The sequence below is a fragment of the Sorex fumeus genome, unplaced genomic scaffold, assembly GCF_029834395.1.
Source record: "Sorex fumeus unplaced genomic scaffold, SorFum_2.1 ptg000045l, whole genome shotgun sequence".
Taxonomy (NCBI): Eukaryota; Metazoa; Chordata; class Mammalia; order Eulipotyphla; family Soricidae; genus Sorex; species Sorex fumeus.
In genome coordinates this window covers 18,108,345-18,136,323 of record NW_026606102.1, presented here as the reverse complement: position 1 = coordinate 18,136,323, position 27,979 = coordinate 18,108,345, and the positions used below count along the sequence as shown (strand labels likewise).

Sequence of the window (27,979 nt, the reverse complement as noted above, 5' to 3'; positions counted from 1 at the left end):
CAGCCAGGAGGCGGGGGCCTGGGTCTAGCCTGGCAGAGAAGCACTGAGGGTCTACATTGGCTCACAGTGAGGGGCTGTGGTGGGAATAGGAAGGGTCAGTGGCAGAGGTTGCCCTCAGAGGAGCTGCTGTGGGGCCACAGTGAACCTCCAAAGCAGGGATGATGTGAGGCAATATTGCATCTCTTAGAACATGTGTCCCAAGCAAATCAAACCACATCCAGGCCTTGTCTGTCATCTGCCTCCCCTCCAGCTCTGAGTCCTTCCAGAGAAGTGTTATCCAGTGGAAGATCAATCTACCTAGCTACCCAGAGGGCACAGCATGGATCACTCGGCAGGGAGGAGTGGCACAGGTTCCTGCTAGGCTGGGTTGGGCTGGGGAGAGTTCTAACTGCTCCCTCTACAGCATCATCTCTCCTGCTTCTCTGTGCAGTCTAGCTGGAAACTACCTGCAGTGCCTGGAGAAATCAGCCACTTTCACAGCTCCCAATCTCGGTGTGTGCACTCCTGCTTTCTGAGACACTGCACTTCCTCACTTGGATAAATACCTGGGTTCCTTACTGGGGGGCCTTCTCCAACTGCCTGTTGTTCCCTGTGTGTCCTCTAGGGAGCTCTCCTCCAATACCCTGGGAGGCCCAGAATGCCGTCAACTGTCCGTGAAGCCGGCATTGACTTCTGGGAGCAGAATTACGGGGCTTGAGCTATATAATCACCCTAAGACTAGTGCAGGGAGGTCCCAGCGTCAAGGAAGGACCGGCCACTGCTCTCTAACATCTCTCTACATTCAGAACCAGCCCACAGTGGAAAGTGCCACTCTGGAGGCAGTGAGTGAGCAGCCTGGTGTTGGGGAACATGGCTGGAGGCTGGGGAATCAGTTGGTAGGAAGGCAACAGAAGCTTTTTCCTGGCCTATGGGATATGAAGAAATACCTCCAACCTGATCAGAGAGGCACAGGGCCACCACGGGCTTTGTCTGCTAAGTCTCAGTTGCTGGACTGCCTCCCATCCATGCTGGCTGCACACGAACCTTGCACTACTTCACAAAGCACTGGCATGTCCCGTTTTGTCTTGGGTACTCAATTTTCCCCATCTACAAACAGAGATGAGAAGGGTGGATTTAGTTCTCTTTTGAGAGATCATTTCTATCACAACTCTAGGAGGTTTTTTGGCTGGGATCTTAAAATCATACAGCTCAGCATGGCTGGAAGTAGGGAGAGAGGGCAGCTAGGAGGCAGGAAACATCCCACCCAGTGGTTCAAGGGCCCAACAGTCCCAGAAGCCACTGCTGCACGTGGAAGAGATCTCACCATGAGGCCAGGAACAGGCTGAGTGCCCATGTGATGATCAGAATGCTCAGCTGAAACCCAGTTCCAGGGCGTTCAGGTTGTAACCTCGGACGAGCTCTATAATCTCCCCAAGCCTGTTTCCTCCTCTGATGATTCTATCCAAGGCTGAGGCTGCTTTGTGTATGGAAAGGGTCTCACAGAAGCACCAAACAGGCTCAAACCTTCAGAGAGACCAGCTCTTATCTATGAGGAAACCCTTGTCCACCTCCATTTACCAACCAGGCCAAGTCAGCAGAAAACACACCTGTCACATGGCCACACAGAAGGCAGCGAGCAGCAGGCAAAGTCCCGTTGTGGGGGAGGCCACTCCACGTTGGCAAAGGAGAAAAGAAAGGCCCATAATGCCTGCCCCTCCCTCTGGTTGCTCTGCAGGAAGCAAAGGGCAAACCCAGATGGTCCTTCAGCCACACCCTCAGGGCCATAGGTAAATGTTCACCAGGGAGAAAGAGAAAGGGGTCCCGGACTATCCTACATTTTGTGCTTTGTTTCTTGTGTGGTGTTGGGTACTGAACCCAGAGTCCTACCCCTGTGCAGGGAGGTCCAGCCTGTGAGGCACCAGCTCTACCACTGAGCCATGTCCGTGGCCTCCAGACCTATCAGACCTAAAATACTCTAGGAGGAACCCTGGAGAATTTAGGTTCAGTCAATCATGCAAAAGGGCCTACAGAAGAGATGAGCCAAGTATGTGAGGGAAATGATTCTAGATCTTTCTGGACAACCCAAGTGAAGGAGGGACAGGGCATGGGGCATGGTGTGGGCCCAGTTCCACCACTGAGGTTGCGATAGGCTGTGGTTCTCCTGGGTCCTCACCTCTATACAGGGTACTTAAAAACTTGTCCTGACAGGAGACATCTTATCATGCTCTTGGGCTTCTCTCAGAGTCTCATGTGCACGCGTTCTTGCTAGTGAGATGAAATGAAGGAAAGGGAAGGAGCTCTGCTAAGACATGCCCCAAGAGGTGGGCCCTAGAAAGGAGGTGATGGAGCCATAAACTACGATGAAGGGAGACAAAAGGAGTGGCCGAGGACTGCAGGTGGGAAGATGTAAAAGTAAATGGGGAAGAAAGATACTAATGAGAGATCAGTGAACCTGAGATGTAATCTAGGCATAGTTGTTTAAAGCAAAATTCAAATATAATTTCTCAATGAAATGGAGAGAAACTAGGAGCCATAGCACCGAATCAAATTTAAGACAGGCCAGACAAGGGACTGGGAGAAAACTCAAAGGGCTGGAATGCATGCCTGGCATGTGGCAGTGCCAGGCTACATTCCCAGCATCAAATGGTCCCCGGAGCACGCTGAGGTGGCATTAGTGGATCCCAGCACTGCTGAGCACTAGGAGCAATGGGCCAAGTATTAGCAGGGGTGGCCCTGGAACCCCCTTGAACACTCCTTTGGAGACACCATCCCCTAGGGAAGAAAATAAAAGAGAAAGCATGTGCTGTGCTGTGCATGGACAGTGAGTGTGCAGCATGCGCCATCCCTGAAACACCATCTCAGGGGCAGCCAGTGGGCTGTTGTGGCCACTGAGCACTTGCTGGCCAACCTCCCAGCAGAGCTCTACACAAATCTGTTTATGTCACTGTCTCGGGAACAGGTTGGTACTCTCATCGACTCCACCTCTGCTGTGTAACCACTGCACCTTCTTCCTCCCAAGTTTTGAAGCTTGTCCAAGGTAATGGAATCAGATTACACATCCTAAAGCACCGCCCCCTCCCCCCCCCCCCCCCCCCGCCCGCCCATTCCCCCTCCTCTGTATTTTTAATCCGAAGACCAACCGCCAGGTCTTCATGACTGAGTGAGCTCTCTGTCCCCTAGGCAGTAGGCATTAAGATATCCATTTGACAGAGGAGAAAACAGGTTGATGAGCATTCGACCATTTGCCAGAAATTGTATCAGTTACAGAGCTGAGAGTTAAAACCAAGAAATATCTGGGGCAAAAGCCCAGGTTGTCTTCAGTAGTGGGGAGAGCTAGGAGGCATCTCGCTGACATCTGCTTGATTTTTCAAAGGTAACCTCAGAGACCTGTGCTTCAAGAATCCAGCTCAGACCACAAAGAATTTTCAAGATCAAAGCTGGTATTTTAAGGGACCTTGGAAAGAACACAGGGCATAAGCCCAGAGGGGAACACAAGTGCTGGAAACCTTGCTCTCAAAAACCAAGGGAGGTTTGCAGGACACAATGGTTTTCTCCCTTTCCAAATAATCCAACCGGCTTGTGATCTAGCCAACGGGGATAGTAATCTCTTCCTTTTTACATTACTCTCTATCTAATGGAGATAGTAACCCTTGCCTCATCTTTCAACAAGGGAACTGGAATAGTCCAATGTCAAAGTGCTTTAAAGCCTACCCCCTTTTCAGAAAAGTGCTACCCCATTTTCAGAAGAAAAAGTGCTCTCTGCATGTGTATTTGTTAATATTTTTATTACTGATGCCTCATACATTAGGATTCATCTTTCCCGCCTGCATCCCTGTCAAAACACATGCAGAGTCTAAAACCATTGCAGAAAGCCATGTCAGGGCTTCACTGACTACCCAGATGTCATGCTGTTCTGCATGTGTCCAGATGTGTCCATGTGTGAGCTCCCCTCCACTCTATGTGTGCAGCTTGAAGGCAGGGCATCTGGGTCTCTAAGCACCACACAGAGCCATTCAATGCCTTACTCAGATGGTCATTACAGAATTATACCAAATTATACCAAAGTTATACCAAAACCAACTATCTCAGCAGCACTTACAGGATTACCAAAGACTAAGACTATACAAGTCTCAGTTTTTGGCCACTAGGGACAAGTGATCTAGCCAAAGAGAAACTGAGAGAAACCGCTGCTCTTGTCTTTCACTGCAACTCAACCTTGCAACTGCCACTCTCCTGTTCTGCTTTCCTCATTCCTTAGGGGACTCTGTCAGGACCCAGTTTAATGAACACTATTCTAAGCCCTGAGTTTGTGAATGTTTTAAAAGGAGACTGCCTTGTTCATTTCTAATTTTCCAGTTCTTTTAGCATGGTTTTAGCACTTTCAATGCTGAATAAGTGAAAGAATAAAGCCATGAATATATACCCACATCTGGGCTTCATAGATTAGAATATCTCCATGCTTTTTTTATCCTCAGCATTTGCTTCTTTAGGAGAGGGCAGGCAAGGAAGGGCAGGAAAGAAAAAAAGAGAAAAGCACTGAACACACAATATGCTACTCAGAAGAGAGCTGACTCTTAATTATGACCCTGTTACAAGGCCCAGAGAGAAGAGATTCCCTGGACAGGCGAGTGAAGTTCCTTCCATTCTGAGAGAACTGTGGCTCATGCTAAAATGACAGAAAAGGAAGGTTCTGTTTTGCAGAAGGAATGTTCCTTGCAGTGGGGATGGGGGTGGTGATATTCAAGTCCAGTGACTCAGGAAGGCCCTGGTAACGGAGGGCCTCATGAGAAGCAAGAGGGACCACATGTCCCAAGACCCCTAAAACATACCAATGACATTTGCTGGACTTGTTTTCTCATTAGCAGCACAAGGGTGACAATCCGTATCAGAGGCCCCAAACTTACTTGGCATATTACCCCATTTTCAGAAGAGAAAATTCTTGTGCCTGCCTAGAAATCTACATTCTTCAAGTGAACAGAAAGCACCCTGCAATTGCACTCAAGGATATTACTGGCCCACCCCTCACCCTGCCACTTTCCAGGGGTGGATTATCTACTTTAGGAAAGACTGTTCTCTATCCTTTCTAAACTCCTTTACAACTCCCAGACTCGATGTTTTCAACAACTGCTCCTGTTGAATCCATCTTGCATTATTTGTGGAATGAAAGGGAAGAATGAAGTCAAGGCACAAACGCAGAAGGATGCCATCCAGTGGTCTCAAACATTGGATTCCAGCCTGTTGCTGGCCAGTCCTGATTCCGACTTCCACAAAGCCTATCATTGCAATGTGTGGCCTTTCTGAGGGCCTGCTCACCTCCCAGGGCCCCCATCTTCCTCAGGAGGCTAGGTTCCAACTCCCTATCCCCAGCTTTGACCCAAAATCCAGGGGCAGCTGGCAATGATTCTTCCAGATGGGGAAACTTCCCTTCAAGGTAGGCAGCTCCTGCCCTGTCGGTACCTCTTTTCTCTGAATTTGCCTATTTGGCCGTTGTAGTGTGGATAATTCAACACACAAAGGCCTTTGAACTGGCCCCTTCAGCAAGGCAGACAGGTGCAAATACACAAACATAAGAGCAATGTGGAGCCTGACCCAGAGATCTTCCAGCCAGGATGCATTCACAGTGGGTGTGAGAGTCAGATAGGTCTCTCTGGCAACTTCTGACTGATCTTGGTCTTGTTTCAAGTTTTTCAGTGATAGGGACATAATAGGAATGACTTCAGTTGGGGCTGAGGGGTGGGGCTCTTTCCAAACTTACCAACAAAGAGTTCTACCCTCAAATACAGCCCCTCTCCCAGAACTCATTACACAGCATTTTAATGAGATAGTCACAAGTATTATTACCTCCATCAATGACCTCCAATTCCAATGTTTTAGTTTTCTATCTCTCCAAGTTCTTAGACTCAGAAAATATATGGTTACTATTTGTTAACTGATTTATAATAAAACAAAAGACCCTAAGAGGCAGGGAAACACCTTAACCTGCAAAAGTCCAACTGGCCAAGTACTGTGTGTAGAGGGAAGGAGTAAAACTTAAAAATGAAATAGCCTATCTTAGTTAACCCTTTAAGGGGTGGGGAAACAGCTGACAGTAACTGATCATAAGCAGGATCCAGGCCTAATGCTGTCTGTCACAAGTTGTGAGGGGAATGCACCTTCCCCTCATGTTTGAAGAATGCCAATATTCAGAGATAGATCAGCTAGCACCTCCCTGTCCATTAACTCCTGCTTGGGCAGCAAAAATTCATCTTTCAGGCCCCAGATTAGAAGTCACTTCCTTCTGGAAAGCCCTTCCTGGAGAGTCCCCCACCACCTGCCACCTGCCAAGTTCATGGGTTGCTTTCTGCTCCCTGCTTTTGTCCGTGGAGTGGCACATTTGTTTATGCACTGTGCTGCTGCCTATTCTGTTAGTGGCTGTCTCCCTCATCAAGCTTTGTGTTCTCTGAGTGCAGCGGTCAAGGGCACTGTTTTAACTATATCATTCATATGCTCACTACTAGGCAAAATGCCTGGCACACAGCAGGAGACCAGTAAATATTTATGGAAGAAAGGGAGCAGGAAAGGAAGCAAGGGAAGGGAAAAAGGGAATTTGGTTTCCCACACCACAGAGTTGGGAAAGGACTGAATTGTGGTTTAAGTCCAGGTTTGCATATTTCCAAAGATTAGGTCAGAATATATCATGAAAACATACCACTTCCCCTTAAGGTACAGACTTTAATTATACTCCTGTGGGTTTTTCTTAAACCTTGGCGCATTATCATTTTCCAATATACTATTCATTTTTTCTAAGCTTTTACAGATCAAGAAAAAGAGGGAATGTTGAGGCTGACTGCATGAGGTGAACCATGTCTAATTATGGTTGAGCTGATTTATGTCTGGTCCATATGACTGGAATGATGTTAAATGACAAAGGCTACTTGCCCTTAGGATGATATTCAAGGTCTGTGGGACAAGAGAGCTCAGAAAGAGCAAGACACAGAAACTGCTACTGGGGACTAATTTGTCTCAGTGTTTTAAAACTAAGGAGAAAAGCACATTTATGCAAAATGCTTAGTGTCTCAGTACCGAGAGGTTTAGGAGTACTTCTGGAGTTTAAACACGGTCTCCAATCATACAAAGCAGGTGGTTTCTCCAGTAACTAAAATAGCAACATATTTCATTATTTGGCATAAAGAGTATTTATGGGCTTTGTGATCACCTCCCCCTTGCCAAAATTCTAGAAGAGACCCAACGATAGAGTGCAATTAAAATAAAAAGTCATTCATTTGAAGATCAAGACACATCTTTCCTCTGGAAATTCATTTTCTCCTTATATCTGACCCCTACTTCAAGATGAACGCTACTTTCACAGTTTTATCTATTTGGGATTTCTCTCTGAGAGTTTAGACAAAGCATTTTAATGACCTTTTAAATATGCACATCTGCCAATGACCTCTTCTGTCTCTGTGTTCCTCCACAGGTGAGTCACCAGCTTAGGGACCAGGAGACCAAGCAAGGGCCTCTGCTTTCTCAAGTGGGAAGGTCCTGAGGCATGGGAAACCCCTGTCTCAGTCACTTGGAAAGTAAAAGGGTTCTGGGTAATTCCCAGGGGCACTCCGCTGAGACTCTGCCTAGGAACATACTCTAAAAAAATGGACGGGACCTGGACAGTACCAGCAGTTAAGTGGGTAAAAGTACATTTTCTCTCCGCATCAAAGAGAATTTAAAGCTTTACCTGTTATTTCAAAAACGGAGAATTCCCTTCTTGAGTACAAAGTTAAAGTTTTGTACAAATTAAGTATAAAGTACTTAATTTTAACTTTGGGACTAGAACATATGCTTTTTGGTAAGATCCCTTCCCAGTTTTACAGGCAGCTCAGAGTTACTAACGCATGTTCTGGGGCTGTGGCACAATGGGCTGTTTCCTCCACAATGGCAAGCAAAAGTTTTCCCCAGTTCTGGACTTTTAGTTCTAAAAGATAGTTTCTGCCTTTTCCTATTTTGACAAGCAGTCATTTTACCTGGTTCGCCAGGCAATTTCCTTCAGACATTCCCTGATTCCTGTTTCTAAACATTAGATGAGAAAACCTAAAAACTGGGTTTGCTAAAAGCAGTTTCCATACAAGTTCTATGCAGTTCTTTAAGCAAACCAAAGTTTTACACATCTTTGTAATCCCCTGGTCGGCTGCCTCTCCGCTCCAAAGCTTTTTAGTTTTCTCATCTCTACAAAACCAGCCCAGGCCCGCAGGCTGTTCAAGATCCTCAATCAAAGGGGCCTGTCCTCCAGCTCCATCTGCAGCATGCCTGGTTTGGGTGCCCCCGCTGTTTTCCTGTGCTTGCCGATGGCTGCCCTTGAACTGCTTCTCTTGCCCACCCATAGGGGCCCAGTTCAAGGTCTACCTCCTCCCTGATGTCTCCCTCAGTTACAGAGTAACTTGTCTGCATCCTTTGAACTCACCTATCATTTCATCCACACCCCTCCCAAAGCATTCATCCCTTGCTGACTTCGTGGAATCCACTTATTGAGGATCACATTTAGTTGCATGATGGGAAACTCCCGCAGAGTTTTCTACCACCCCTGGACTAGCCATGCTGCCTGAGGCTTACTCTAAGTGATCTGTTCTCTGCTGGCTCCAATTCCCTAACCCACATTTCCCAGGGGCCACCACTGTGTTCTAGAAAGGGAAGGGGGCTGTTTAAGCTCTGTTAAACGCCACAGAGTCATGCCTCAGAGTCACAGTCACACCTGCTCTGCCGCGGCCTCCGGCACCCATCGCCTGCCTCTCCCCTGCCCGCTCTGGGAGAGAGACTCCCGAGAGTGGTCTGCAGCCTGCTGGGCACTCACCACTGCCAAGCCTCAGGAGCAGTACATCCTGCAGCCTTCGATTGAGGTCACGCAGCTCCTTCATTTCCGACACGAGCGCCCCATACTCCTTGAGCTTCTTGGCCTGCTGCACCAGCTGCCTCCGAGTCCGCTCCAGTTCCTGCTGGAGGTGGCGCATTTCTTCTTGCTGCTGCTGGTAGTTGCGCAGCAGTTCCTCATACAGAGCCCTGGGCACCACAGCCTCCTCCAGACTGTCCATGTCCTCCGCGCCCGGCGAGGCCTCCACAAAGACCTCTTCCGGACACGTACTGTGGCACAGGCTCAGGCCGTTCTGCTTCTCCAGCCGGGCCACCACGGCCTCGATACTCTTGTGCGCCACTTCGCTCGGCTTCCGCCCCTCCGGTCTCTGTGTAGGACAACGAGAATCAGTTCAGGCAAGGGCAGCTGGGACTTTCTTGGACTGCAGCTCAATATTTCCCCAGACAATCCTAGAATCACAGAACCACAGAATGTCAGTGCTTGGAAAAATACGTGCAAACACTCAGTCAAAACCCTTCATGTTACAAACAAGGAGACAGTGGTCCAGTGTGAAGAAGGGGTTTCTCGGTCAGTGGGAGACAGAACCAGGCTCCCAGTCTCCCAGGCCAGCATTTCCCCGAGCTATCACTTTGCCCCTTGTTGGATATCTGCTATTCCTGGACACCCCTCCTTTCATCCTCCAGAGACCCTGGGCAGTGACTTGCCCAAGGGCTGCAGACTGGGGTGGGGGTCTTGGCCTCAAGATATACTTATGGAGAATCCAGGAGGAATCAAACCAAGCGTTTCTAGGGGAGGCACCGCTCAAAGTCTTTCACAATAGAAACACATTTTAAAAGAGGGGGAGGGCTGGAGAGAATGCAGTGGGGAGGGCGCGTGCCTTGCACGTGGCCAACCCAGGGTCTGAGCATCACTAATGCAGAGCTAGGAACAAGCTCTGAGCATAGCAAAGTGTCACATGAAAAAAGGTGGGGGTGGTGAGGCGGTGGGGAACATTCCACTAGTAATCTTTTCGTCAAGAATGGTTACTGAGAACTCTAATCTACTCTAACCCTGGGCAAGAACGGAATGAATTTTATTTTCTGTTTCTCCAGAGTTGGCACTGGCTGAGGTTTGGTAATGTGTAATGTGTACTTAACTAAGTACAAATAATTCTAATGATGGAAGGTTCTCCCTCATTTTACAGGTGAGGAGAAAGAGGCTTGGAGAAGGGAAGGACTATAGTCAGGGTCACAGAGTTAGAGACAGAGCCTAACTTCCAGCACTGGAGTCCTCACCCATACCAGCCAATCAAGCCTAGACTTCGCCCCTGCTCAGCAAGACTGGATACAGAGAGGACAGTTCACTGAGATGAGAATCATCCAGGAGTACTCGGGGCTGGAGGTCTAAGCTGCCTGAGGAAATTCCAGTGCAAGTGGACAAAGCTTCCATTGAGGGTGCGTGGGAGTTATGAGGCCAATTGAATTCTTCACCCAGGCCGGCTGGAGAACTTGGAGCTCTCCTTACTGGGAGGATTTGTGGGAGGTGCAGACAACTAAGGACACCAGATTCCAGACAACTGTGTCAGGTGCTAAAATCAAAAACAAAGGAAGGCCGGCCTTGAGAATTCCCTGAGCAGACAAAGCCACTGGAGTCATACAAACAAAGCTTAATTTAGCCCATTTAGCTGGACTAACTTGCCCTGGTTCAATTCTTATGAAAACTTCTGGAAATCATAAGGAAACTTTTAACTTTTTCCAAGGTTGATCTGAGGCATTTATGGGTCAATTTTCTATCACTGAAGATACTTCTAATACTATAACCAGTCACAGTGGAGATTAAACAGTCCCTGCTTCTCATTCCACAAGCTACACTAAGAACGACATTTGTGAGCTTCGTCCCCATGCTTTGGTCTGAGAGGTCCCAGTCTGAGAATTACCGCTGCACTAATTATCACTTATGTGGGTCATTGGTTTTACTTCTATCCTCTCTGAATTTCTGACAGTGGCCAAGCCTGTTTTAACCTCTTTGGGTGTGATGGGGGGATTTTAAGAGGTGTGGGGGAATCTCAAAAAAACTTGACTTTCATATCCTGAGACTAAGTCAAAAATCTGATGACAAAATTCGATGTCATTTATCCACTGAGATAAAATACTGTTAGTTTAGACCAGTGTTTCCCAAAGTATGGGGGACGGGGGTAGGGGTGAGGGTAGGGAAAAAGATGCTGAAATGATGCAGGTACATGCTAATAGCCTCTCATGAAATTACAGTGTAATTTCTGTTTAAGCAGGATTTCTAGGCTGATCTGTAGCAACTCATCAAATGAAATGGCAATGCACACTTCAGGTTATCTGTCCTCGTCACAACATCCTGAGACCTCCAAGGACAGGGCCACATTTGACCCCAAGGACCTGCTCAGAGCCAGGCTCATAGCAGGGGACAACAAACCTGGAACTGGTCAGGGCTAGGGAGACACACAGCACCAGGGTCTAGGATGCACACATGGGGCCCTTGTTTTAGCTTTGATACTGTCTTGCACTGGAGGTATAGTCCTGAAGAGATGCAAGCACCATCAGGTAGGGCCCTGGTGACCTCTGGACACTGCCAGGGTGTCCCTGGTGATCCATGTCACTGAAGGGCCTGAGCAGCACTGTATACTGGTCCTGAGGGTCCCTGAGCACTGCTTGGGAGGACTCCTGCAAATTAAACTATGTTCAATGTAGATGTATCTTTGTTCTTTCTTCCTTCTTTTTTTTTTGGGGGGGGGGGGTCACACCTAGAGATACACAGGGGTTACCCCTGGCTCTGCACTCAGGAATTATTCCTGGTGGTGCTCCAGGAACCATATGGGATGCTGGAAATTGAACCCAGGTTGGTTGCGTGCAAGGCAAACGCCCTACCCGCTGTGTTATCACTCCAGCCCCTCCTTCCTCTTGAGGTGCCATTATACAGCAAAAACCATGTAGTCTGTGAAATGAGATTTTCAACACTCTCAATGAGTAGCTGGAGGAGTCTGCCGGATGCATGTACTAGAATAAACAGCATCTCATGCAAAAGTCTACTTCCAGTCCAGTGTTCTGGAAACTGCTTTCAGTGAACCTGGAGCACCTTATTTCCTAGTAAGTGAACCCTTCCCTTTTTAGGCAGTGTGACAGTGATAAGAGGTGTTGCCTAGAACTGCACCTTCATATTGCTTCAGTAGCAAGGACATTGCAGAGAGCGTGAGAGTTGCACAGTGCAGGTGGCACAGCCCAAGGCAGGAGTTCCTGGAAATTCCACCAACCCAAGTGTCTCCCCATCCAATAATACTCAGCCTGGACAGCAGGGAACAAGGGGCAACGGGGCCTGACCAGAATTCCTTAGTTATGTTAGAAACCTAAAAAATACTCCCCCAAATTCCCCTCCCTCTGAAAAAAGGAAAGATTTTGTTACCTTGATGTGTCTAAGCTGTAAATCTTCTTCCCCATAATCTTTAACCTCCCCATCTTCTTCTACGTGATTGAGAGAAAGTTTGGGTATTTTTATTTTCTTCTGCATCACACTGTTTTCAAGATCAGATTTGTCTTCTAAAATGCATATCAAGAAAACAATATTCAATATGCATCAAAATGTTCAATATGCCCATAATCCCAAATGCTAAAGAATGACTGAGCCAGACCAGTTAAAAAGGGGAAAAGCAAAGGAGTGCAGACCTGCTCCCTCCTGCCTGTGGGGCCCTTGCAGCTGGGCAGGGAGAATCCTGATGTGAATCTCAGCGTCTTTAATGTTCCGGGCTTAAGACCAAACACTGACACACTGTCCCGTGATTTGGCTTTGGGGCTTCCTTAAATGTACCTTAAAGGTTAGCCTTTTATGGAATTCTAGAGTCCTGGAACTGGAATAGCCCATAGATTGCTATCTGCACTAAAATAGCACCCGAATCCCTCTAAGACTGAGGCCTTTCTAAGCCTTTTTACTTCCCAGTAAAGCTCTGTGGATTTCTGCTAGCTTAGGTACCAATATGTGTAAAAGGATGACAGCGTTGACAAGGCAAAGCTACACTGGAAGAACAGGGCCTCCCAGCCCTGGACAGTTGGGGGAAACGGCAATAGCAAAAGGCATCAGATCTGGTTGTATGGATAGTTCAGGATAGGAGATGCGTGCTGAAAGTAGATAAAGGACCAAACACGATAGCCTCTCAGTCTCTGTATTGCAAACCACAATGCCCAAAAGTAAAGAGAGAGTATGGGGGAAATGAGTATGCCCCATAGAGGCAGGGGAAGAGGTGGGATGGTGGGGGGGGAGGCGGGATTCTGGAGACATTGGTGGTGGAAAATGATGGGTGTTTGATCATTGTATGACCGAAACTCAAACATGAAAGCTTTGTAACTATATCTCACGATGATTCAATTAAAAAAAAATAAAGAGGCATCAGATAACGGAATGACTGAATTGAATGGGTCTCTGTGACCAATCAGTCCAACTTCCTCATTTTACTGACAAGAAGCTCAAAGTCAGGAGAGTGAAGGTGGCCTCTGGAATCTTGCCTTGGTGCTTATGGGCCTACAAACTGTCGAGTGCTGCACCAAAATAGAGGGATGTTATTTATCTCCACTTTCTCCTCCTTTAGAGCTCAACTGATTTCCCCCTTTATGAATGGGTATTATACTTTACTACATCTATCTCTCCCAGGAGGGGCAAAAGTAATAATTGAACCAGGAGTGTTTTGGAGGCAGAATGAAATGGTTTTGGAAGTGGCCCCCGTGGTAAGTCCTTTGGTGTTAAGTCCTTTGGGGTCTTGTTTCCCAGGCTTGAGCGGAGTATTGGGGAATGGATGGTTCTTATACTCCTCAAAGGCTCTCACAGCTACATCCTAAACACACATTACTCAACTCTGGAGGTTTCACATGCCCAGGGAGTTATTTGGTCAAGGGTCTTTAGGGGGGCATGGGAACATGAGAACACATACAGTAGGCATGTTCTCACACATCCCTAGGCCAGGCTTCTCCCCTCACAACTGATAGTAAAGCTGAGAAGGAAGATTACAGGCACACAGCTATTCCAGAATGAAGTCAAATGCTAGATCTTTTCAAATGACTTTAGTAATGGAGAGCCAGCAGACCAGAGGCAAGACCCCAGCATCAGAGAGACCTTGGTGTGAACCCCAGCAATTCTGTGACAAGGTGAGAAGGACTGGGCATGAGTCCTAGGCCAGCTGAGCTCACATCATCTCTATCTAGGAAGGTATGGGAATGACAGTGATAATTCCCACAGTACCACAGAATTTCTGGAAAACACTAGGCCCTGAGTGAAGAAGGCATATTAAAAGTATTATTATAAACATGCTGGGAATAATTTTATTTGCAGAAGCACAAAGTGACTGAAGATAACAATTTGAAAAACAAAGAGATGCCTTAAAGAGGGCACAGAGTCATAAAGAATCTGATGAGAAAATTAAGAAAGAGGTGGTCTTGGTTATCATGTCCCCACGACAGGAAGTAAATATGACTTCCCCTCTAAAGGAACAATCCTTGTTTTCTGTATTTTCACAAGAAAGCACTGGTGAGTTTGTCTTTGAACCTACAAAAGATAGCCCAGAAGTCAAGGATGAACAAGAAGGACTTGGGTCTTCCTAAAAGAGCAACAGCCTTTTTCTTACAAATCACATTGTTGACTCTAAGCTGTTAAAATGTAAAGTCTAAGAAGGCTTGCTCTAAATGAAGTCTCCATCCTGAAATGGGGTGGATGAGTGTCTTCCTTCACATGTGAAAAAAAAAGAAGAAGGGAAAGGAGAGAAAAGGGAGAGATAAAGGGACAGAAAGAGACAGGGAGTTATTATTAGCACTTCCAAATAAAGCTCCTGGACCAGTCTTTAATTGGGCAGGTTTAAGGTGCAAGGCTGGACATGCAGCACCAAACTAGAAATGACATGTTCTGACTCCCTGAGCTCTAGGAACCTCTAGTTCAGGGTCATAGAGAGAAGCAGTGGTATAGAGAGAAGCAATTACTCACACGCACATAACTAGGTCATATTTGAGCTAACAATGATACTCAGATCACCTCATTCATCCCTTTCGAAAGGTAGATAAGGGAACTGGGGCTCTAAGAGGTGAAGTACACACAGCCATCCACACAACAATGAAGCCTTGAGAGAGGAGGGAGGGAAGGGGAAAGCCATTCCAGAGAGCGCCCCAGGATGTGTATGTCATTCAGAAATTAATGCTATAATGTGAACTGTTTGAGAAACCATTTTGTGTAAACTTGGCCCATAGCCTTTCCACCTATGTCTCAGCTTAACATTTATTGGAATTTACAGCAGGATCTACCTGGGTCCGGGGAGACAGAAAAAGGCAAAGGTAACTTCGATCAGTCTTGGGGCAAGGGACATTATTTTACTCAGAGTAATCATGGAAAACTTTTGAGAAGAGGTGGCAGCTTAAATTTATTTTATTTCTCAGAGTTTGTTTCCCCATCTGCAGTTTGAAGTAAGTAATTTTTACTCTTATCACTAGGACGTTGTAAAGATGATTAAGTCTATATGCTATGGAACTGAGCAGAGTAAATTACCACGGAGAATGTGAGAGTTCAAGAAAGGACAACCACTGAAGGGGAGTGAGAACCTGGAATAATACGAAGGGTAACAGAGAGAAGCAAAAAAAGGGATGGTTCGGAAAACACTCACAACTAGAAAGGTCACAAAAAACAGCTTGGTTATACGGAGAGAGGGAGGGGAGGAAGGAAGTAAAGAGATTAAAGGATCAGAAATGCCAAATCATGAAGAGCTGGGGGTTAGCCTGCAGGTATGGAAAAAACTAGGTCTCAGAAAAACTGGATTCTAAATCCTGTTCTGCCACTTGGGAGGTGTGAGAAGGCACACAATTGCTTTGTCTTTGAGAGTCATTTCCCTTGACTGTAGAAGTCTAGATAGAACATCTACTCAAGTGGAGATCAAATCAGCTAAGTAAACATGCCTCGAAAACCACAGAACCCTGTGCAGACAGTGATGGCAGAGCTTATTAGCACAGTTTGCTGCTGGCTCAGGGACTGCCAAGAGAGACTTGCTTTTTGAGATGGACACCTACCCAGCTTCCACTGCTTGGGAAGGGAGCATTTAGGACTGTGCCACTCTCCACCCGCTGGCTGGAGGACCCACTCCCAACAACTATCCTAAAGGCTACATGCCCTCATGTGGAACTGCAATACTTCGCTCCTTTGTTTGCTTGACAAACTCCCTTCAACCTAAGCTCGCTCTTTCCTCCTCCCCTACACACTGCGCAAAGCTTTGTGGAAGCCAATTTTCTGACCACATTGCAACGATCTATTCAGAAGTCTCTCTTCCCCATTGGAAGTGTGAATAACATCAGGGCAGAGCCCAGATCACAGACTTGTCCATAAATAGGGACTCCTCAAACAAAAGTGTTTAATGAAAGATTTGAAAGACTACATCAATATGTGGGAAAAGATGATCGACATCATCTTTCACTAGGGAAATGTGAAATAAAACAACAATGAGCTATGACTTTACACTCATTTGGATGAGAAGGGCGGGGTGAGCCAGAATAAGCACTGAAGGAATTAATGACTTTAATACTAAGGTCAGCCAAAGTCCTTAAGTTCAAAGTAGAACTTAAGGAATCCTGATCCCTTAACAGACCCATCTATCCAGGAAGCTGTTCCCATCACCAGAATAAAATACAAACAAGGTGGAGCCAGGACTCAGGATTTTCAGGTTTTTTTTGGGGGGTGGGGGGGGCAGGGATGGTAGAATAAGCAAAGGAGACACAACAGGCAGTACCTCCAATCACATTTCTTCTCACCTAGATCCTGCTGACTCTTTTATTTGCCATTGATAGCCTCAGAGCCCTTTCCGATCTAAATTCTGCTTGGCTGAATCCTCAGGCTCATCAGTCTCCTTCTTAACCGGCCTTTCTGAAAGAGGGTCCAGGAAGATCCACCATTTACCTTACTCTGACCTCAGTGACTTCATCACCCTGTTCAGGATTGAGTGCTATGTTCTCTGATCCTTACAATCCAGTTAAAGTGTCAAGAACTGCCACCTGGAAAGCAAGGGTTGACTTCTTGAGAAATGCTGCCTTCCAGGGGGCAAATTTCTGTTCTTCAGGTTTCCTGAACCCCTAACCTTGAGCTAAGGGTGAAGCCTCCTGCCCACATCTAGTCGACAGAAGAATTCTGAACACTGAGTGTCTACACAAAAGGAGGAAGAAATTTCTGATGGGGTGGGTGTGGGGGACTCAGTGTCCATGAAAAATAGCCCCAACTTTCGAATGGGTTGGTCCTGATTTGGAATTCTGGCTCCACTACACACAAACTGCAAACCCTTGGGCAGGCTAACCTGTCCCTGACTGTTCCTATTATAAGAACAGTGAGGATAATCATTTTCTAAAAGACAGTGTGAAGCATCAAGTGAAGCTCCTTTCTTAAAACAGACTTTCAATAAAGAATAACAATGGGGCTAAGGGCTATATGTTTGGATTTTATCCCTGGGCAGAGCAAACTGCAGGTACCTGATACAGTCTGAACCTTGTTGAAAGAGACATTTTAGGAAGATGAATGTGGCAGTGGTGAGCAAGATGAATGAGGTGCAAAAAGGAAACTGAACACAGGATGACAAGAAGCTACTGTTCTTTACTGGTCATATTAACGAAGGTGAATGATGGTAGGACCATTCAAGGCAGCAACTAAATTCAATCAGCACTTTCAATATGGCCTTAGAATATGATTCTGCCTTTGAGTTCTTAGAAAGCACTGAAGAAACTAATGGAGGACTCAGAAAATTGAAGAAAACTCTCAGGTCAACCCGCCTTTGCAGTTGCTCTAAGCTGAAGACACACCCGCAGTTTTGGAGCAAACAAAAATGAATGTGTTAGAAAGACTGCATTCATCTGGGGAACATAAAGTAACAAAATAGGAGACTAACACCCAAGAATGGCCGAGATTAGTACCAGGAATTTTGCTCTATGGCTTGGAGGCCAGCCACACTTACTAGGGGAAAAGGCAGCTCAGACAGAAAAGGGAGCACCAAACAAAGGGTCTTGTGGGAGGATCCTCCCAGGATGGAAGAAGCATGCAGAAAGTAGACTATAGACCAAACATGATTGCCACTCAATGCCTCTTTTGCAAACCACACACCCAAAAGGAGAGAGATAACAGAGGGGAATGCCCTGTCACAGAGGAAGGGTGGGATGGGGGGAGATGGGGGGTGGGAGGGATACTGGGATCCGTGGTGGTGGGAAATGGGCACTGGTGGAGGGATGGGTATTTGATCATTGTATAATTGAAACCCAAGCACAAAATTTGTAAGTCTAGAACTATACCTCATGGTGTCTCACTAATAAAAAAAAAAAGGAAAAAATGAATGTGTATCCTCTGAAGAGACAGCGTTCACTGATTCTAACTTCCTTCTTTGGGACAGGGATGGGGGGGCACACCCACCTATGCTCTGGGTATACTGCCAGCTTTGGTCGCTGGTCACTCTTTGCTTGCTGGTCACTCCTGGTCTTCAGGAGACTACAGGGGTGCTGGGATCAAACTAGGTTCAGCTGCATGCAAGCCAAGTGCCTTAGGCCCTGTACTATCTCTCTGGGAGTCAGGCACCAACTATCTCTTCCTCTTCTCTAGCTAAAGATAAGCATTCACTCAATAAAAATGGAATCAGTACCTATGACATGCCTCCTCTGTGCCAAACTATTTACTAATGCTCTACTTACTCCCTACAATAACTCCACAGAAGCAGACACTGAAAGTACAACAGTGAAGTGACTTGTGGCAGGCATAAACCATTACAGAGCAGAGCCAGGTTTTCATGTGTGCACGATACTCGGGCTTGATGCCATTATTTAATTATCATGCAAGTACAGGAGAAAAATCACCAAGTTTTTGTTGTTTCCTCAACTGAAGGTAGGTTAACTGTAAAAGGGTGAGTGTGTCAACATCACTTCTGAAGTACCTGCTTTTCTCCCCAAGACCTCAACTACTCACTGGGAGTGCACTCTGATATTCAACTGAATACTAAAACAACAACAACAACAACAAAAAACTTAATCTCAAACCCCTGAACTACACGCTTATCAAGATCACGAATTCTAATTCTGAACTACAGCTCCCATTCAGAATCCTAAAATTTGCTCTTTAAAAATATAGAATTTGATATTTGGGCTGAGAAGATGAAAGATCCCATGAAACTCACGTAAGGGGAAAGAACAAATGGAGAAAATAAGCAGAAAGAGTTCTGGAAAACAAGCAAGTGACATGAGAACCGATACAAGTCTGTCTTCTAAAGTAAAAATGCCTTGCAGAATTGGTGGGGCACAGTTAAAACTGGGAGCACTCCTGTGACCCCAATTTTACATGTAATCCTGCTGGACAATTTAAGGAGTAAACATCTGAGCTTTATTTTCATATGGATTTATTAGTTAGGATGAAGTTCTCAAAAGCCAAAGAGAAAATGTTTTGCAAATTGCTGCCTAGTTTTAGAAATGTTTGCATGCATGTTTCAAGTTTTTCATCTTGTATCCATGTCCAGCAAAGTCTTATGTTTGCGTTTAAAACAGACATGTCACAGAAAAGGCATGCAGACTGTATTCTCTGGCCTATGGCATTTGTTTCTGTAAAATCTAAGGCAGATAAAATTTCCAAGTTTGAAAGTTGCCTCCTCTGGAAGCAAAGGAAAACAGGGTCACTGGTTCAAGGGCCAACGGATGGCTGACTAGTCACTTCCTTTACGTATTCTTCTCCGTCAAATTTGGGGATTAACCTAGAAAACCTCATCAAGTCCTTTAAGTTGTGCAATTGTGGTGAGCCACAGGAGCTTGCAGATCTCTCTTCAACGTGGTCCAGGGTCTGATTCTTCCAGCAGAGTTTGTCAGAAGAAATGACTTTCTTACTGAGGCCATCCAGAAAAGGGAGACAAGGAATTGGTCTTCAGGTTTCAGTTTTGTGCGCTCTTACTTCTGCCACCTGACTGGCCTTGACACAGTCAGAACTGGGAACCTGGTTCTGGGCGCTCATTTGTCTGGGTCCTCTCACGTGCAATACCCAGCACAGGTTCCCAGAGGGACAAGACTAGGGGCGAAATGATGAGCCTAATGTGTACAAAATGATGTACACTTAAGCCAAGCCCCAGAAAACATCTAAGTCAAATGTACCTGTTCCTTAAGTATGTTTATTTTATTAAAAAAAAAAAAACATTCTTTTCCACAAAAAAAGGTACATACAAATAATCAAGTTGTCCTCCCTTCAGCTGTCAGTAACTGCAGTCTTTCACAGTTGTTTCTATTTATGGTGCCTACTATGTGCCAGAAACTTTCGCAAATTACCTTGGTAAAATGTATTGTAGACAGGCTGGCGATTTTTATCTCCATGTTCCAGAGGAGCAAGAACTTAGGAAAGGACTGTCTTCTTAAGGTCACACAGTCTGTAACTGAGTTATGATTTGCACCAAGACCGTCTGACTTCGTAGTCTACCTTCTTTTGGTGCTCTAACATTTTCTCCTCAATGCTTAAGTGACCTCAAGGTCATCTAATCTCATTCTCTCATAGGTCAGGTTTCCATTAAAGAATATTCCTGATCACTTGCCACCTCTGGCAGTGGGAACTGAGCAGGATGCTGGAAGCCCTTTCCAGCATTCTTCAGCTCTGTCTTCTGTTACTATGTCGCTCTCACCAGCCCAGATGAATTCTACTCTCCGTCCCAACTCAGCTGTCTGGATACAAGATCTCAGGCATGGAAAATAACCAAGACACTAAGGTCCCTTCTTTTTCCAGGGGGGTGGAAGGAGTGGGGACGGGATGTGGAAATATACCCAGCAGGGCTCAGAGCTTACTCCTGAGGAATCAGGAATCGCTACTGGCAGGCTCCGGGGACCCTATGCGATCAAACCAAGGTCTGCTGCATGTAAGAACAAGTGACCCTCCTACCTGCTATACTACCTCTCAGGCCCCATAGTAAGTCTTTTTCTTCTCTCTTAAGTGGGGCTGGAGTAATAGCACAGCAGGTAGGGCATTTGTCTTGCACTCAGCCAACATGGCCGACCTGAGTTCTATTCCTCCGCCCCTCTCGGAGAGTCCATCCAGCAAGCTACTGAGAGTATCTCGCCCGCACGGCAAAGCCTGGCAAGCTACCCATGATATATCTGATATGCCAAACACTACAATTCTCACAATGTTACTGGGCCCGATTGAGCAGATCGATGAACAACGGGAGGACAGTGACAGAGACAGTGAACGCTTAGCTGACCTCTCCTAAGTCTCATCAGTGCACTCAAAGAAGTAGACTTTTGTGGTTGAAAGAAACACAGTCAGGTCTGGTATAGTGTGGGATGCAAAGGCTTCTTTTTTCACTTGGATTTCAGGATACCCAAATCTCCTTGACTCGGCCCTCAGTGCATCTGTGGCTACTTCTTCCCAGTCACCCTCTGGCACTTGTGTTCTGTGCCCTTTGAAGCTGAGTTTCTGAAGAGTTCTGTCCTGCATGCTTCTCACTCTGCACCCTCTCTCACTGTGACAAAAGCCCTTTCATGCATAAGGACCTTCCTTCCTGCTGGAATCTTTCATCCAATTTCTGCTTGCTTTCCTGAGCCTTGGGCCCTAGGCCTAGTTTTTCAGGAGTATCAAATTACATGTCCCAAGAGCCTCTATGATTCTACACATCTTAACTAAGTTCACTGTCTTCCCTTTCAACTAACTATTCTTCTAGGGCTCCCCTTGGGAGCCCTAACCCTATATCGTGATCACACATATCACACAATGGATCTGTTTCCAAGTCCCACAGGTTATCCTACTTTTATGTATCTCAGACCTGGCATGACTACAGGCCCATCTGGAGCCAAATTAAACTTTCAACTGGAACGTCACATACTTCTTCACAAATCCTGTCTATGTAGAAAGACACTGCTAGCACCCATAAGAATCCCTGTCACACAGGGATAGGGAGTAGGGGAGAAATTCTCCAAACTTGCAATCTCATAGGTCATAATAAATATTTAGTAAATTATTCCGGAACTTAAAACATAATGCCGATTTTTCACCCTGAATTGTCCTCCAGTTTAAAGCTGACCACCTGGTATAAATTCATTATCAACAATCGTTCAGGAAAAAATTCTCTAAGGATATATATGTCGTTGTGGTAAGCATTTTTTAAAGGAAAATCACACACACACCTCTCTCTCTCTCTCTCTCTCTCTCACACACACACACACACACTCGCTCTCTCCTGAAGCTTATGTAAGACAAAGCAGGTGTCACAGTGGCAAAATAACTTGTTTTGGAATCAAAGAACTAAAATTATTTTGTTTTTGTTATTTCTAGGGCAGCCTCTTAAGCTGTGCTCAGGAGACTCAGGGGCCACTCCTGGCAGTACCTGACTGTGCTGGTCCGTGGGGACAATCAGCGCTATCCCAGCAGAGTTGGGGCACTCAGGACTATACCTGGGGGTGCCATGTGCTTCTAGGTATCAAAACTGGACCTAGTGAATTTCAGGCACGTTCCGGCCTTCTGAGCTATTACCCGAGCCCAACAACTAAAATGAAATTTCACTTTTCTGGTATGTTTTTAAAAATTAAAAATATATAAATAAAAAAGGGAGTTCTTGAATAACAAAATACCATACAAAAAGCAAGACCTCAGCTTGCCTGGGGCATTTTTTCCTTTGATCCTGAGAACCAGAACTCTGAAGTACTCTGTAGCACACACTATTTAGTTGATTTAGTTGTAATAAATGATTGCTGTATAAGAGGAATCACAGCAGAGTATATCTTTAATGGTTAACATTTTAGTAGAATCTGTAACAGATGACAGCAGGCAAGTTCCAATCCTTGCTACCAATGTATATCAGCAGAACATGTCAAAACTTAAGTTTCACTGGCTTTAAAAAATCTTTTCGCTGGCAGTCTCCCACTGATGACATGCAGTGATCTTTGCATATGAAATCGGCTAGTCCCCTGCTTTGCTGCTAACTTTGTAGACATTCCAAAGCATTTTTGGAGCAAGTGATCTATTTGGACCAACAATGCCAAGCTGGGACCTGAGCCCTGAATGAGCTAAAATTACCAAAGCAAAAAGAACGTGGCTTTGGAAGCTATTTCCTCCAAGTATGGGGTTTCTTTTGGTCAAGGGAGTGATAAAGAATTTTGACTTTTTCCAGATGAACAAAGTTGAATGAAACCTCAACTGTCTACTGCAGTTTCTTTTGAAAAACAAGTTGTTGTGACATAGGTTTGTGTTCTCACTACTTCTCTTCCTAAGCATTATAAATGCACCTGTCTTCCCAGTTGGGCTGGAGGCATGGTCTGTAAATTGTCTCTGCAGAGACAGAGACAAGGAAAGTGGGTCCCCATCCTGGAATGGTTCACTGTCTAGAAAGAAGACAGTAACACTTGCAACTCACCAGAACAAGACAGGAAATGCTGAAGATCCATCAGCAAGCAATAAGCAAAATGAAAAGAACTCTGTGGAAGGAGTCTTCCTTGGGGCAGAAGGTGGAAGAGGGAGCACGCCCAAGGAAAGGGGCTCAAATGTCTTCTGTCCACTCTTCTAGACTAGTCCTTTGTTGCACAAATACCTGTCATTTGTCTTCCTTCCCCTCTGTCTGCTGAGTCCCATGGACAAGGGCCCCAAGTCAGACATGAGACATGATTTTCATCTCTGTTGCCTGGCACAAAGGAGAGAGGGTGTGCTTTCAAGATGGCATGGGCACCAGAGGTCAAGAGGCATAATGGAGCAAGGAGGAGGCTGGAGAAGCAAAATGGGGTTGTAACTGCATGAGTACCAGGTTAAGAAGCTAAAGTTTTTCTTCAGAAGGCTATGGGGAATGACAGAGGAGTTTAGAGTGGTGAGTTGAACAATGAAAAAACAGAAGACTGTTCTTTGTGTGTGTGTGTGTGTGTGTGTGTGTGTGTGTGTGTGTGTGTGGTTTAGGTTATTCTAACAGCAATTTGGAAAATACTGCCAAAAGTGATCAATCTGAAGAATGCCTCACTGGTCTAAACAGGGAAGAGCTAGAGCAGGCCTGAAAACAGTAGTCATGGAGTTGGAGCGAAAGAGTTAAAAGATAGATGGCAAAGTCCATTTAGAACTGCACCCCTTTTGCACCCCAGTTCCTGGCTTTGCTCCTAGCTAGCACACAGGCTGAGCCCTCAGAATATGCACTACCTGAGAGGGTCCCTCTTTCTTCAGCATGTCTCTGCTTTTCCAGAAGCCCACCAAGAAACCCCAAGATTTAAGATGTGTTGGTTTATTGGTGATTGGCTTATTCCAGCACTGGTCTGCATGTAGGAAGTATTAAGGGAACGGTCAGCACACCCAAGCATAAAAAAAGGGGGGAGGAATTTAACACATCCAAGTAATAACACCACCTAAGTGCCTGGATAGAACAGCACAGAGCCAGCCTAGACGAATCTGGTTTTGTCCCATTAAATGCCCCCCACAAAATCCTGGGTATCTATCCAAAGAATACCAGAATATTAACAAGAAAGTTATATTCACCCCAGTGGTTTCTGTGGGAACATTTCAATAGAAAAAAATATGGAAGCAACTGAATTAACCATCAACAGATGGTCAGATAAAAAAAAAGAGGAAATATATTAAAACAACAGAATACTATTTAGCTATTAAAAATAGCTAAAGAATGAATCCGGAGTTCCGACCTCCATCGACGGTCAAGAATCAGGGACGCTGTCTCATTTGCCAAGCCATTGAAAATCAGATGGGCTGGACACATAATGAGATTTGGAGACAACCGCTGGACTAGAGCGACTGGATTACCGACTGGATTCCATGGTACATCAAAAGATCACGTGGCTGCCCACCTACCAGATGGTCAGAGTTCATGAAGACCCTGAGTGATTGGTTTGAGGCTCTTCGTGTTCCTAGAACGAGCAGACACCACTGGGCTACACTAGCACGTGACAGGGACGAATGGAGACATTACTGGCATCTGCTCGAGCAAATCGGTGAGTAACGGGATGTCAAGCGACCAAATGATTAAAAATAATTAAATTGTGCCATTATCAGCACAACAGAAGCAGCTTGGGGGGATCATGTGAGAACAATAATCAGAAAGAAAAAAAGACAGGTACTGGATGATTTCACCCAAGTACCAATAGGAGTATGTACAAAAACCATAGTTTTTTTTTTTTTAAACTGAAAATCAATCAGTGGCCATTGGCAACAGAAGGAAGGCTTAGTAGAGGGGGAAAGGATAAAGATGGGAGAGAAGTTGGGAAGCTGTTAAACACACACACAGAATGTATTGCCATAATCCCTAGTGGCAGTAAGGCTGCAGTGGGACATGATAGGCCTTCCAAAGGCATAACTTTCACTTTTAAACCGTGTTTGGCAAATAACTGTGAGAGCAATGAGAGCTGACAGTGCCTGGATGAGCCTTTAAGGGGGTTCCTGCCAGGAGAATGGGTGCTCCTTAGGTAAGACTACCTCAGGAAAATGACAACCCACGGGATAAGAAGAAGGTGTATACATCTTTCTGGAGGAGACAGACTGGTAACAGAGGAAGAGGAAGTAGAAAATGGGGTTGAAAATATACAAACTAAATATGTCCACTGGTCCGAAAACTTGCCTGGAGCTATGTCTCCTGGACAGATCCTCCACTTGCATTCATTCCTTCAAAGCACACTGTGTGTCTAATAAAACCATTAGCCACTTTATGAAGGAAATTACCAGGAGGGCAGCAGGGACTGGTAGATTCGTGTCCCAACCCTGGTTTTGCCCCTTCTAGCCATGCAGCTGCAGGCAAGTGTCTGGGCCTCAGAGCTCTCATCTACAAAATGGAAACAGTAATGGAGGCGATCTCTACCCAGGAGTCACAGGAAGTTCTACAGAGACCATGCATAGGTACATAGCAAGATCACCCGTAAGGTGGAAGGGGATAGGATGGTTCCTTAAATTGAAATTCTAACTTGATCTGACCTGCCTAAACCTTGGTGTAAATCACTGTGGGCTGGAGAATTACAAAGTCCCACAGTAGGTGGCTTTGGCATTTCCAGGGCACAGTTCTGGGTTGTCCTGGGTAAGGAGTACAGTAACACACTTAACACCCCAAACTGTAAGGTGACCCAAGAACTTCCTCTGATCAAGGTGTCAGCACCAGAGAAGATCTAATGACTAATTCACAACTATAAAGTCATCTCGGAGTCCCATGGAGAGGCCACTTCCTCATATTTGGTGCAATATCTGAGAGGTATTTATACCTCAGAGATGGCAGAAGGGGAACTTTTAAAGACAAAGTCACTGCAAGAAAATCTCAGACACTAGATTCAAGTCAAAGGTTTCAAGAGACACAGGAGATTTCTTACAGGACAAACTAATTCCCAGACTCACCTGGTCCTTCCCATGGAATCTGTAGTTCAGGGCAGCAGCTCCAATTTAAAAATTAACTGGCTAATTGGAATGCAAAACGTGGTCTAGCCAATGTCTAATTGTTTCTTTTCTTTTTTTATTCCCTTTCTCCTGGGGGGGAGGGCCTGAGGAGGGGTAGGGCAAAGCCCTTTCAACTCACTTTGCACAAACCCAAGTTGGACTTCTCTGTTTCTCTGTTAATTTTCAGGTGTTGTCTGGGCTTTTTATTTGTTCGGTTCTTGTTTTAATGATTCTAGAGATTTCCCATCATTCCAACTTAAAAATAAACATCCTATATATTCAACATTCACCAGTAATATGTGTCTTAAGAGTTGGTGGGTGCTGCCATCCACCCAAGCAACCCCTGCAGTGCTACACACACACACACACACACACACACACACACACACACACACACACAAAGGAAGACATACAATGCAGACACATGCACGTAGACACATCTCCCAAAGCCCTTCTAGATCTAGGCCTCCTCAACAATCCTCCAGAAGCATGTCTTTTCTCCTAGATGTCAGGAAGCTAAGGTTACAATTTAGTTGTAACTTACTCAAGCCTATGTTAGCAAGCAAACAAAATAAACCCCAAGTAGTTACAAAGGCTTCCCTTCACTACATTCATTGTTTGCTTGCTTCCTTCTTCTTGTGGGGCCTCAAGTGTCCCCTTCGCTAAGGAGCCTCATCCTAGTGCTCTGGAGTTTGTGTGTATTGGGTGGGTGGGGGGCAGGAAAGGGTGCTGTTTAAATATAGTCAAAGAGGGCTCCAAATGCTCATCATTTCAGTTCCTCATTCCTCAGCTCCTACAAACCTGCTTTCCAGAAGCAAGGGAAACGGGTGGAAAACAAAAGTCCTAAGTCAGGGCTCTAATCTACTGCTAACTTGCCATGGGACCTTGGGCATGAGTTTCTGTTTTGAGGCAGAGCTTCCTTATCTGTCAACTTTAAATACATACTGGCTACATGCTGGATTCATCTTTTAGGCTCTTGGGAAGGAACTTGGGGAAAAAAAGAGAAAAGGTCTGGAAACTTTGCACTACTAATCATTTTCTTCCTTCAGTCTCTGATCCCTGGTCTCCAGTGCTCAGTCTAGGGTACACCCTCTAAATGCTTCCCAAGCAGAAGAGATACTTTTCTCTTCCTCTGTGTCTGTACTGAGCCTCCCCAAACTAGCTGGAAAGCGGGTTCACTGTCTCCTTCTTTACAAAGGACGGGGCTCAGTGCTGCAGAAAGCATCTGGGAAGGAAGGCTGAAGGGCAGCTTTCCAGGCCGGCCCCTGCCCCACTTCCAATCCACCTCTGTCAAATGAGGACCAGACCACCTGCCTTGCCTAAGCCTCAGGGTTCGGGAGAGGCTGAGTGAGAGATGAGTGTTGGCCCAACTGAGTCTCTGTCCTGGTTCTCAGCCCTCTCAGGAGACCTTGGGGACTGCAAGGTGTGAGGCTGAGGGAGGCTGGGGGCCACCCCTCTTCAGTCCTGCCACCTAGCCAGGTGGGGCAAGAGAGAGGGAGGGCTGCACAGCGCCCAGGGTCCATATCCTGTCTAGGGGTGGACGGCATGGGACAAGGACACCACAGCTCCCTCTGGGTGAGGGAGGGGTCTCTGACAGTACCCACTCTGCCTCCTGGCTCCCAGCAGGGACCTCAGGTTTTAGAAGGGGGGCGAGGCAGAGAGAGAAACTTAAGCAGACAAGGAAACGGAGGTGCAGGAAAGGTGAGAGCCGGAGAAATAGAGGGACACACAGCAGGGGAGAGAAAGGGAAAGTAAAGGAGCCCGGAGCGGCAGACCCAGCCTGGGCGGGCAGAAGCCGGTGGTGGGGCCCGGCTG

The 27,979-nt window shown here is 46.0% G+C and overlaps 2 protein-coding genes across 2 annotated transcripts in view; both read right to left on the bottom strand.

Annotated features, from left to right (window-relative positions):
• The window catches only part of AGBL4 (AGBL carboxypeptidase 4), a 1,380,022-nt gene that overhangs the window by 224,008 nt on the left and 1,128,035 nt on the right, over nucleotides 1–27,979 (bottom strand). The window lies entirely within an intron of this gene.
• BEND5 (BEN domain containing 5) overlaps nucleotides 1–27,979 on the bottom strand; it is a 52,394-nt gene that overhangs the window by 23,859 nt on the left and 556 nt on the right. The window contains exons 2-3 of the mRNA XM_056122280.1: nucleotides 12,227–12,360; nucleotides 8,801–9,185 (exon numbers count right to left, since the gene is read on the bottom strand). Coding sequence (XP_055978255.1) covers nucleotides 8,801–9,185; nucleotides 12,227–12,360 — 519 coding nt within the window. The remainder of the gene's footprint in view (nucleotides 1–8,800; nucleotides 9,186–12,226; nucleotides 12,361–27,979) is intronic.